Raw genomic sequence first — 12,069 nt, forward strand, 5'->3', positions numbered from 1 at the left:
GCTTTCGCTGTATATGCCTTCAAACTCCGATTTTCCCATGTCCTTCTATGTTCTATGTTCTATTTCCCGGACTCTTTAGCTCTTTGCCTCCTTTTCTCGTCTTTCTTTGCGCGCCGCCGTTTTTTCTCCTCATCTGCGTCGCTTGATTCTGCTGAGGGCTTGGATGACTTGGACGATTTGAATGACTTTTTCGACTTGGACTTGAGCTCTCGACGCGCTGCTTTCTCGGCCCTTCTCGCGGCCCGCGCTTCCTTCCGCTTCCTCTTTGCTTCTTTCCGGACTTTCTTCTCCTCCTTGGTCTCTTTCCGAGGCTTGTCCTTGTCAGACTTGTCGCCTTCTTGTTGGTCGCTGGATTCGGTTTCGGATGACTCGGTGCTCGAGTCGTTGATCGTGAGCTTATCTATCGTTCCTTCGAGAAATCCGCCTCGTACGAAGGTCGTGTATACGGAGTATTTGCCGAGATTCTTTTCGAGGGCGTTCAGCTTGCCAGTTGTGACAGTCTGAACCACTTTCCCCTCCTTGGAGGTATCGATACCCTTGAGTTGCTCATCAAAGGCGTTCATCCACCATTGGTCGCTAGTGAAATGTTGCTTTTGACCCAGTCCTCGAGTATTGTCTTTGCGATTCAGCAGCAGAGGTTTCGCAAGTCCGATTGAGTCGTCGGTTTTGTGTAGGGAGTGTCCGGTTCCTCGCCACCCTTGGGAGGAGAGAAGCGCATGTGCATCCATCGTATAGTTTATGATTGAGCTCCTCTTGCGACCAATTATATGGGTGTTGATCTCGTGTCTGTCAAAGAGGGAACGGGATAAAGAATTGGACGGTTGAAAGTTGGATGGTTGAGGGTCGCGATTGGGAAATTTTTTAGCGGGGCTGGCTTATCGGACCCCAGATTAGTCTTATCAACGCTTGGTCTATACTACCTTAGGTACAAAGGCAAGAGCCCCCAACTTAATGAATTCGCTGCACTTTGATCCTGCGACAATGAAAACATGAACGAGGTTTAAAGGAGTGAAGGTTTTACCAGTTCCTACACATTGCTCATGAAATTATAATAAAAAGAACACTATCAGAAGGTAAGCCTAGAGATGATTCCGTATTTCATTTATCTATTTTATGATACATGTTCCTGGTACTCCGTAGAGCCTGACCGTTTCAGCCACCTCCACGATCTGGGTAAACTCCGGTACAGCAATGAGCCAGGGGCTCACGTGCCATCCATCAGGCATAGGTTGGTTGAGGTAAGTTTGCGACAGACCACGCCTCAATTTATCAACTCTTTCAACCCTTTGTCTCCAAACCCGCAAAAATGCCCATGGACGAACGCGAGCTTGGGCAGCGCATCAAGGCGCTGACAAAGTGTGTTGCTGCGAATGAGCCCCCGGAGAACGCCATCAAGTTACTCGAGACATTGAAGAAGGATGCTTCTCCCACCGAAGAGATGCTACGGGTACGTACGCGGTTCAGGAAGCGGTAGAGAGAGCGCTTTTCTGCGCGCGTTTTGGATATATACATGTCTTGGTTGGTCTGCGCAAATGCATGGTCGCATTTCTCGCCTTCTTTCGTCAAAATTGCGACCTTGGCGGATCTATCGGATATTGCAATCTTGATCTCACAGGGACTGTGCTAATGCCGAGATCTTGGTCATAGGCTACAAGAGCAGGTGTTTTTGTCGGAAAACTTCGCTCAAATTCCAACAAGGACATCGCCCGTGCCGCCGCCGAACTCGTCAACAAGTGGAAGAAGTTGGTCGAACAGGAAAAGCACTCGAAACTACAACGTGCAAAGGTCGGCTCAGGATCTCCAGCCCCAGCTCCATCATCAGCGCCCGCGTCATCACCTGCTCCTCCTCCTCCATCGTCATCAGCCGGTGCCTCTGGGGCCAGGTACAAGGGCGACATCGAGAAGCGAAAATATGAGACCGACAACGTGAACGTCAAGCGCACCGATTCTAGCGTTCGAAACTCATGCATTGGGCTTATCTACAATGGCCTCGCCTATCGATCAACGGCAACCGAGACCGACGTCATTACTAGAGCCGTCGCTGTTGAGCATGCCGCTTATACCAAATTCAAAGGGGAAACGCCCGATTACAAGAAGAAGATCCGATCGCTTTTCACCAACCTGAAGAACAAGTCCAATCGGGAACTCGGGCGCAGTGTCTTGTCCGGTGAGATCACTGCCGAGAAATTTGTTGTCATGACCGATGACGAGCTCAAGAGCGAGGAGCAGCGCAAGAAGGAGCTCGAACTAGAAAAGGAGAACATGAAGAAGGCCCAGGTCCCGATGGCTGAGAAGAGTATCAGCGAGAGTCTGGAGTGTGGCCGTTGTAAGAAGAAGCAGGTCAGCTACACGCAGGCGCAGACCCGAGCTGCTGATGAACCTATGACGACTTTCTGCGAATGCATGGCGTGCGGGCATCGATGGAAGGTAAGTCTTGTCACTTTCAACTGAAGTTTGGCGACGTAACTAACGCGGGATACCTCAGTTTTCTTAATAATATACAAGGAGTCTGGAGGATCAGGGATGGGGCAATGCTAAACTAGACTAACACTTAGGTAACTTCTGCCTATCAGATTCATAAAGATCTTTCAAGTTCTACAAGTTGCTGGCCTAATTAACTTCACCTTTATATACCCCATTAATAGAATTCATTGTAATTGGTCGTAATCTGATTATAAGCCCTATGTAAGTTTACAATCCGTTGGTTCTGGACAAGTGAGTTATGTCCCAGTCGAGGACGTGTTATTAGGATGATTTTCATTGTGGCATCATGGATCGATATCGTGACAAGGAAAACCATATGCCCTTAAAGCTAAGTCACAAAAGTATTCATGTAATTCAGCCTAGGCTTAGGCGACTCTTTACTGGTTTAATTTGGCGTGCTCTTCAAAAGCCCTAGGCCTCTTGAGTGATCTTTACGCTGCTCAAATTTCCATTTTGCCTACCCTATATCCTTTGAAAGGAGGACTTCTTGTATATGCGCATATACACAATAACATACCGAACATAACGGTAAGGTTCATAGTGTTGGATAATTTTTCACATCATGATCACACTCATTTGTCGCTTCTTTTCAAACTTATTGTAGATGCAGTCCCGGTTTTCACCCAACTTCCGAGTCAGTGGTCAGAAAGCTCAATATCTTTGGCCTTCGATGTCGAAAAGGGCAAAGATGTACTCGTTGACGCAGGTGGAATATTTGGCTTTTCACAATTATCCATATAGTACTACGGTCTACATAATGCGTTCTGTCTGACCTCTAAGTTCTACCCCTGAGATATGCAACTGATCTCATAACCAAGATGTGCTACCAAATAGTACGATGTACAGTGGGCCGGCGAAAGTTCCGACACATTCCCGGTCTAACCCTGCTTTCAATAAAATATTAATATTAACACTATAACTTTATTGCATTATTTAAATAGATTAAAATGCCCCAATAAAGGCAAAAAGTATATCATTCTCCTTATAAAAGAATAAGGTTTATAATAATATATAAATTAGGAGTTTAGGTTAAAGATATTATAGATAGCATAAGGCTAAGTTATTATATAATATATAGGATTATTTAATGCAGTTAAGCCTAAGAGTTATATAAAGATAAACTATACTTTAGTAGGCCTTTAATACTATTAAATTAGAATAAAAGTTATATTAAAATACTTATTAAGAATAACCTTTTTATTTTATATAGAGATATTATAAATTAAATATAACTAAAGGTATTACTAAAGATAATTTATTGCTAGTTTATTAATAAAAAGATATAATATAGACTTATACTTTAATACCTATTTCTTATTAAAAAAGCTACTTAATTAAAGAAATCTTTTATAAATAAATACTATTATAAAGATAAGTTATTTTAATATAATTAATAGTTTTTTAATAAAATTATAATTAATTATATAAATAGTAATTATATTAAGTAATTATTTTATTAAGCTATAAGTTTAAAGACTTTTTTTTTTAAAAGCTTCTTTTAATAATACTATAGGGTAAGAGACTTTATAAAGATAAAGTTTAAGCCTATAGATAGCCTATAAGATATTTATAGATATTTTATAGTGTAATTAACTATAATAAACTATCTATAGTTATCCCTCTTTTAGGGAATCCTAAATCTAAAAGGGAGGAAATAATAGGCCAGTATATTCTATCCTATCTACAGTCTTATTTTCCTAACTTTATTAAGAAAGGAGAGACTTTTTAATATAATAATACCTATATATTTACTTATTAAAAAGTTTAAGACTGGCTCTATTTTTAGGCAAAAAGAAGAGAAGTCTTTCTTATTAACTGGCCTCTATATAGTCCTAACCTTAGCCCTATTAAAAACCTCTAAAAAGTCCTTAAAGAAAGGATATATAAAATATATCTTAAAATTACTACTTATCTAAAGTCTATTAAGGCAATTAGCTAGCTAATTACAGCTATAAAGAAGTTATAGATTAAAATTAAAGATAATATAATTAAAAATATAATAAAATTAATACTTAATTAATTAAATAAGTATTATTATATAAATAGCTATTATATTAAGTATTAAGCTATATAGCTAGAATCTCCTTTTAATTCTCTATAGATTTATATATATATTATTATAATTAAATAAATATTGCCTAATTAATTGCAGAATAAAATAGCAGGGTGTAATTAAGGTAGTTAGGATATAATCGGGATGTGTTAGAACTTTTGTCTATGCACTGTATGACGTTAGTCTTACAGGTCCCATTACCAGCGCTAGGACTCCCAAGACAATACTTACTAGGTAAATTACATTCGTTTTCGTCCAGTGCAATATATCAAACGAATATCCTCCATTTCTTTGTATCAAACTGAGGATAATCTGTATCTTCTTGGTCATTCGCACGTGACGAAGGCCTAAGCATATTACGACTCCTTCAGTGATTACATCACACCAATTACAACACATCTGCACCTCACACCAGGTTTCGGGGTTCAGTTCTGAGCCTAGAGCCTACGACTGCATGTTTCAGTATTACACAACCAACAAACAACACTGCCTAGCAAGTAGGATTTTCAGCCTGAAACTGAGCGTTTAATCTTTGATCCTGCATATACACGGGCCGTGCTCAGGCCATGACTTATTGACACCACAGCCAACGCGTACTATATAACCAAACCTACTGCCCATAACCAGCCTGTTTAGCAATAAACCTGTCTGAAGTTTCGTCCGGGTCGATATCATCAAAATGGCGCCAACATGCTCGGATCCTCGTCAGATCGTCATCACACTCAACCCCGCGCGTCGCCAAGCCCTCCTCAAGCTCGTTGATGAGATCACTACTTATATGAGTGATCAACTTCAAGCTTCCGACGATGAGCTTGGCCCTGTCCTATCAACCCCTCGAAGTGAGAGTGGACCTTCTACACCAAGAGACGAGGACAGGTCGTCGACACCCAGGCATGATGACTCTGATCCAAATGTTCAGCAGCAGCAGCAGCAGCCGAACAAGCCATCGGCGCAGGCACTACGTATTCAGAAAGCTGCTATAAAACATTTGAAGGAGTGGAAAAAAGAATTCATCCCCAAGTTGGAGGAGATTGTTCGTGTCAAGGATGATCACAAGATTCAGGAGGAAAGGCGCAAACATCAACAGGAGGCTGAAAAGAAGAAGCTCGATACACCTGAAGAAGGCGAGAATCTCATCAGTTTTGGGGAGAATAAGATAGACAAGTCTGAGGATATTGCCTCTCTTCAGGCTCTATATCATCCTATCCCCACAAGACTGACGACTATCCCTGCTGCCGACAGAAGAGAGGCCATATCATGTATCCTGCTCCTTCTGCTTTCCACGGGCAAGTATTCCGCTCATACTCGAGCACTTGCGCTCTATCTTGCTTCCTCTCTTGAGATTTCCCAGACTTTCCTCATCAAGGAGGAAATGGAAATCGCCAGGACTCTTCTCGAATCCTCCAAGGACCAAGATAAGCAGCAGGAGGTCATGTCTGCCGAGGCCGAAGCTTCCAAACGCCGAGAAGAGAACAAGTTCAGTCGTTTCTGGAAAGTCGGGCTTGCTTCTGTCGCCGGTGCAGCTGTGATCGGCGTCACTGGTGGTCTGGCAGCACCTCTTGTCGCTGGAGCTGTCGGCGGTATCCTCGGTGGTGTGGGCTTGGGAGGTGTTGCTAGCTTTCTTGGTATTTTCTGGATGAATGGTGCCCTTGTAGGAGCTTTGTTCGGTGCATATGGAGGAAAGATGACTGTAAGTTACTTTTTGAAATCCTGTTCATTCCCGACTAACATTGCAGGGTGAAATGATGGACAAGTACGCAAAGGAAGTTGAGGACTTCCGCTTCATCCCTCTCAGGGGTGAATGGGGAGAGGTCTTTAATGCAGAGCAGGACCAAGCACAAGCACAGGAACGACGGCTGCGTGTTACAATCGGAATCAACGGATGGCTTCGTGATGAGGATGACGTGACGAAACCATGGAGGATTCTTAGTGACGATTCTGAGGTCTTCGCTCTGCGCTATGAGATGAAGTCTCTCATTGCCTTGGGACATGCTCTACGAAGTATGGTCGAATCTTTTGCCTGGAAGAAGCTCAAGGTCGAGATCATAAAGCGCACTGCCTTTGCCACCCTGCTTGCGGCTCTTTGGCCTATCCAGGTACTTGCTGCTGCTTCCAACATTGATAATCCCTTTGGCCATGCGCACAACCGATCTCGAAAAGCAGGCCAGCTACTTGCTGATGCTCTGATCAACAAAGTCCAAGGCGAGAGGCCTGTCACTCTAATTGGTTATTCCCTTGGTGCTACAGCGATCCATGCCTGCTTGCAGTCCCTTGCTGAGCGGCACGCTTTTGGTCTCATTGATTCAGTTGTCATCATCGGCGCTCCGGCCCCTTCAGCTCCTCCTCACTGGCGTACTCTTCGTACTGTTGTCTCTGGAAAGATCTTCAATGTCTATTCAGAGAACGATATGATTCTCGGATTCGTCTACCGGGCTCACAGTCTCTCCATGGGAGTCTCTGGCTTACAGAATATCCAAGAGGTTCAAGGTATCCAGAACCTCGATCTGAGTGATTCCGTCAGTGGACACCTCCGGTATCCCGACCTCATTGGTGAGATTCTCAACAAGTGTGGATTTGTTGGAATCAAGACAACATCCGAGATCGAAAAGGATGATGTGATTTTGATGAAGGACCGTCATGCCGAGGGTGAGCTGATCGATTTCGAAGGGACTACAGTTGAGGGAAAGGAGAGCCCTCAGTCGCCGAACCAAGAGCAAATCGAAAAGGATCTTCATGGACTAAACATCTCTCCTCCGGCTCTTGTGTCGCCATCACAGCCCCCAACCCAGGGAAATTCACCACAACAGCCCAGCAATGAGAATCCACCGCTTCCTCAACGACCGACTCCTCAGGACAGAAAAGAAGAAGCACCAAAGCTGCCCCGACGGCCTGTAGCGAGTCAAGTACAGCCATCATCAGGACCGAATGATGAAGCGGGACCGCCATTGCCCCGACGCCCTACTGAAGCTCAACATGAAGATATGCCTGCTATCCCCCGCAAGCCAGTTGGAGCTGATAAGGAAGCCAACCGTCCTCTTCCTCGACGTTTTGAATCTTCACATGATACTCATCAGCAACAACAAAGACCCTGGACGCCCGAGTCCAATCTTACAGATGATGAGGAATATGGTCACATTGCTATGGTGAATTATGACAGCGATCACAGTACAAAATGAGGACAGAATCTATTTGATAGAAACACTAGATCAAAGGGAGTATCATCAAACTTGGACCCTCGGGGAGCAAGAACTCATAAAGAGGATATTAGAATAAACTTAGTAAAGAGTCCCCTAAACTTAGGCTAAATTACCTAAATATTTTCATTACTTAGATTCAAGACTCTAATATTAGGTCTAAGTCTTCTTGCCTCTAAGTCTTTGAATAGGAAAGTTGAGAGTCGATTGAAGATATTATCTATTATATACATGTGCTTCATTTTCATAACCCACTCATCCTTTTCAGTTCGTTCGCACCTCATTCATCATAGCCGGGTACCCCTAGCTCAGTAAACAAATTCGCTGCCTCCTCTTCGCTTTCCAGACCCATCTCTTTGATGTGCTTCCAGAACTTGCTCAGATGTCTCGTTCCAGAGTCGCAGAGGATAGTAACAACACGACTCCCCTTTGGAAGTCTCATAGCTGCCTCAACCGCGGCGACACAGTTGACAGAGCTACTGCTGCCGATGAATATGCCGTCGTGCTCAACTAGCCAGCGCGCCATGCGACAGGCTTGCGCGTCCGTTACTCGCACAGCATCGTCGATGAGTTCGCGCCCCGCTTCGAAGTTCTCAGTCAGACGTGTGATTCCGATGCCTTCGACCATAGTATCAACCTGCTGCCTACGTCTTGTGCCTTCACGTTCTGTCGAAGAGTACATAACACCGTGGCGGACTTTGTTGTAGAGACCACTACCCTGGGGGTCGGCGAGAACGACTTTGATATCCGTTGCCTTCTGCTCCTCCTTCAGATACTTTGCCACGCCAGAGACTGTTCCTCCTGTACCAGCTCCTGCGACGAAGGCGTCCAGCTGGCCATTCGTCTGCCGCCAAATTTCGGGACCCGTTGCATTGAAATGTGCTTTCCAGTTGGCCTCGGACTCAAACTGGTTTGCGAAGAAACCTTTGCTGCCATCCTTGGCCTTGCTGGCGTGTTCTTCCGCACGCCTCCGAGCCAGGTTGACAAAGTGATCGGGGCTTGTGATAGGTGCGGGAGTGACTCGCTCAACAGTTGCGCCAAGATGGAGGAGTAGATCGGACTTTTCGAGAGCCATATCGCTAGGCATACAGATATGGGCGTGGTAGCCCATTGCTCGGGCAAGAGTTGCGAGTGAGATACCCGTGCTTCCTACTGTGCCTTCATATATCGTATCACCCTTATGTGGCGTTAGTAGACCCTTTGATTCGGCTTCTCGAATCATGTTAAGTGCAACACGATCCTTGGGTGAATTTCCAGCGCCATTGAGGAACTCTGCTTTGGCCATGATGACCCGGCCTGTGGCTTTTGATAATGATTGAATCTTTATAAGAGGCGTGTTACCGATGGTAGCTTCTATACCATCTACCAAGCTATTCCTCACAACATCATAAGACATTGGCGATGAAGGTTGAGACTCGTGATCCTGAAGTTCAACAGGGTCTCCCCAGAAAAGACTCGATCTCCGGCCACCGCCCGTGTTTGCACGTCTCTTGCGCTGGAACCGACGCTCAAGATCTGGGTAAAAGTCCTTGAATCCTAAAGTGACGAGGATGCCAGTTGTGAAGGCGAAGACAACGGCAGCGGTGCCGTAGGCTTTTGGATGGTCACTGAGCGCCATTTTTGGAAGTCTTTAGCTAGCGTACCCAATGAACTCACCAATTGGGCATTCACTGGGGAGCTAGAATGCCTGCATTGTTGACTGCGCTTCTGATGAGTTGAGGTTGCGGTTGAAACTTGAATGATCTTGGCTAAAGCTTGGTGTTGAGGTATGAGTACATGCTATGTAGAATTAATGAACCCTGGTGTGCGTGATGTCATGTGGAGCTTAGTCTACTACACCAGCGCTATAAACTTCAGGTGCCAGAGACACCTAATCTAGAGTCAGTATACTGTCCTTAGGTCTTTGCTAAATTGCGCTAAATTATCCCAATTCTTTTTGTTACCTACCTACACTAGAGGTCCTGAGTTTTCTTGCCTCTTGACTTCTATAGCAGGATATCCATTATATATATAATTATGCTTTAATCTCTAAAATAAATCAATGATCTCTAGGGTCGAATTATTGAGAAGCCTTTGATTACTATTCTACCAATGATTCTACAAGAGAACATTTGCTGACCCATCTTGGCTATAACCTCACTTTAAGCCCCTCCAAACTTACGACAGCTTGTCGAGAAGAGGCGTTCGATAGCAAGGACAAAATTTAACCTCACACGGCAATTATATCAAGCCCAAATGATGAAGCCATTCATAATCTATAATAGGAAAACTCGCACATGATCACGCGAGTATAAATTATCAAACTCCTCTGCTCTCACTCTCAACCCGAGGTACACCCGACCAGCTGAGACCCACATCATCCAATGTAAACCATCTCAATCCTCAAAACACCAAATTCCCAAGAACGAACATGTCGACGATATAACAGGAGTTTCTACAGCATGGACTCCCCAATTGTGGCGCAAATCTTCCGCCAGCTCTTCCACCATCGACCTCCAGGCTGCAAAGGCGTTAGAAACCTCGCCGGTCTTCGCAATGGCCTTCGAACCACCACTATCGTCAGCCATCAGAGCCGCTTCTACGTGGCGGGACGACCCTCTAGTGATCGCGGAATGAAGAAAAACGAGAGTCGATGGCAGCAGCGCACGAACATCCTGCCCCAGGACCGATCTACCGAGTTTGCAGAGTACCCTTACATATCGATTGACGAGCTCAAGCAACGAACCGAACGACCACGAAAGGTCAAGATGCTGCTGAGAGACTTTATTGACGGCATGACACTCGAGTATCCCTCTCGGAATAGTAGAATAACGAAGCTATAGACAGTCTTTACAATCCCTCATATGGATACTTCTCCAAACAAGCCGTCATCTTCAGCCCGGGCGAGCCATTCGACTTCAACTCAATGCGAGATGAGATTGAGTTCCAGGCCGAGCTAGGCCGTCGATACACCGAATTCGAGGATATTCTTGATGAGCGAGAAGGAGAGAACCCAACACGCCAGCTATGGCATACGCCTACCGAGCTTTTTCGCCCATACTACGGCGAAGCAATCGCCCGCTATCTCGTCACAAACTATCGTCTCACCACATACCCCTACCACGATCTTCTGATCTACGAAATGGGCGCGGGTCGTGGAACGCTCATGCTCAACATCCTGGACTACATCCGAGAAGTCGACCCTCAAGTGTACGCTCGCACAAAGTTCAACATCATCGAGATTTCCTCCACACTCGCTGCGTTGCAAAACAGACATCTTCTCTCCACAGCTGCGTCTCGAGGCCACGCGGATAAGGTCGAGATTATCAACCGCTCCATCTTCGACTGGGACCAATACGTGCCGTCGCCTTGTTTCTTTCTCGCCATGGAGGTCTTCGATAACTTCTCCCACGATGGTATTCGCTACGACGTTGCTACTGAGCAGCCCCTGCAAGGCCACGTGCTGATCGATGGTGACGGCGACTTTTACGAATTCTACTCTCAGGAGTTGGACCCTCTTGCTGCGCGATACTTCCGTGTCAGACACGCCGCCACAGGGGGAAACTATCCTAAACCGTACCCCAGCAATGTCGTTCTACGATATCTATCCACCAAGATTCCGTTTGCTGCCAATCTCTCGGATCCAGAATTTATCCCCACACGGCTGATGCAGTTCTTTGACGTTCTTGAGAAGTACTTCCCAGGCCACCGTCTTGTAACATCTGACTTTGACTGGCTCCCTCAAGCTGTCAAGGGTATGAATGCACCTGTTGTTCAGACACGGTACCATAGAAAGATGGTGCCCGTCACAACCCCCTTGGTAAGCTATGAAGCCCACTGTCATTGAATATTGGTAAACTAACATCACATAGGTTCATCAAGGATACTTCGATATTCTTTTCCCAACAGATTTCCGCGTCACAGAGGCCATCTACCGTGCCATCACGGGCAAGTTGACTCGTGTTATGTCGCATGGCGATTTCATGCGCAAGTGGGCATATGTTGAGGACACCGAAACTCGAAGCGGAGAGAACCCCTTGATATCAAATTATCGCAACGCCAGCGTTCTTGTAACTGTATGAAATTAGCCGTGTAACAAAAGCCAAAGAATAAGGCCATGTAGATATACATCCGGGTTGGGAAAAGACACAGCATATACCCTCTCATCAAACCAATATGTCATCAATGGTGTTCTTTATTCTCGTACTTCTCTTATGGCAATGGTAAATGACCATGCCTATTTAAACGCTCTATATCCTTCCTTTTGTCTGACCAGATCCCCGACGTTACTCCCAGGTGAATGAACAATCATGAATTCCCATTGAGCAGAGTAGAAATACACTTCCTTGTTCTTCAAAC

The 12,069-nt window shown here is 45.2% G+C and overlaps 5 protein-coding genes; 3 read left to right on the forward strand and 2 right to left on the reverse strand.

Moving 5' to 3' along the window:
• Positions 1-59: 59 nt before the first annotated feature.
• Positions 60-728, reverse strand: FFUJ_00733 (uncharacterized protein; the record flags this gene model as incomplete). Its single annotated transcript, XM_023571774.1, has 1 exon — positions 60-728. The coding sequence occupies one exon, from the start codon at positions 726-728 to the stop codon at positions 60-62; it is 669 nt and encodes a 222-aa protein (XP_023424770.1).
• A 578-nt stretch (positions 729-1,306) lies between these two features.
• FFUJ_00732 (related to transcription elongation factor TFIIS) lies at positions 1,307-2,494 on the forward strand (the record flags this gene model as incomplete). XM_023571785.1 has 3 exons in its annotated part: positions 1,307-1,447; positions 1,648-2,427; positions 2,486-2,494. The coding sequence occupies 3 exons, from the start codon at positions 1,307-1,309 to the stop codon at positions 2,492-2,494; spliced, it is 930 nt and encodes a 309-aa protein (XP_023425526.1).
• A 2,722-nt stretch (positions 2,495-5,216) lies between these two features.
• Positions 5,217-7,713, forward strand: FFUJ_00731 (uncharacterized protein; the record flags this gene model as incomplete). XM_023571796.1 has 2 exons in its annotated part: positions 5,217-6,227; positions 6,274-7,713. The coding sequence occupies 2 exons, from the start codon at positions 5,217-5,219 to the stop codon at positions 7,711-7,713; spliced, it is 2,451 nt and encodes an 816-aa protein (XP_023424771.1).
• A 298-nt stretch (positions 7,714-8,011) lies between these two features.
• FFUJ_00730 (related to cysteine synthase) lies at positions 8,012-9,349 on the reverse strand (the record flags this gene model as incomplete). Its single annotated transcript, XM_023571807.1, has 1 exon — positions 8,012-9,349. The coding sequence occupies one exon, from the start codon at positions 9,347-9,349 to the stop codon at positions 8,012-8,014; it is 1,338 nt and encodes a 445-aa protein (XP_023424772.1).
• Positions 9,350-10,172: 823 nt separating this feature from the next.
• On the forward strand, positions 10,173-11,792 carry FFUJ_00729 (uncharacterized protein; the record flags this gene model as incomplete). XM_023571818.1 has 3 exons in its annotated part: positions 10,173-10,516; positions 10,558-11,530; positions 11,583-11,792. The coding sequence occupies 3 exons, from the start codon at positions 10,173-10,175 to the stop codon at positions 11,790-11,792; spliced, it is 1,527 nt and encodes a 508-aa protein (XP_023424773.1).
• Between the last annotated feature and the right edge of the window lie 277 nt (positions 11,793-12,069).

The sequence above is a fragment of the Fusarium fujikuroi genome, chromosome FFUJ_chr01 (assembly GCF_900079805.1).
Source record: "Fusarium fujikuroi IMI 58289 draft genome, chromosome FFUJ_chr01".
Taxonomy (NCBI): Eukaryota; Fungi; Ascomycota; class Sordariomycetes; order Hypocreales; family Nectriaceae; genus Fusarium; species Fusarium fujikuroi.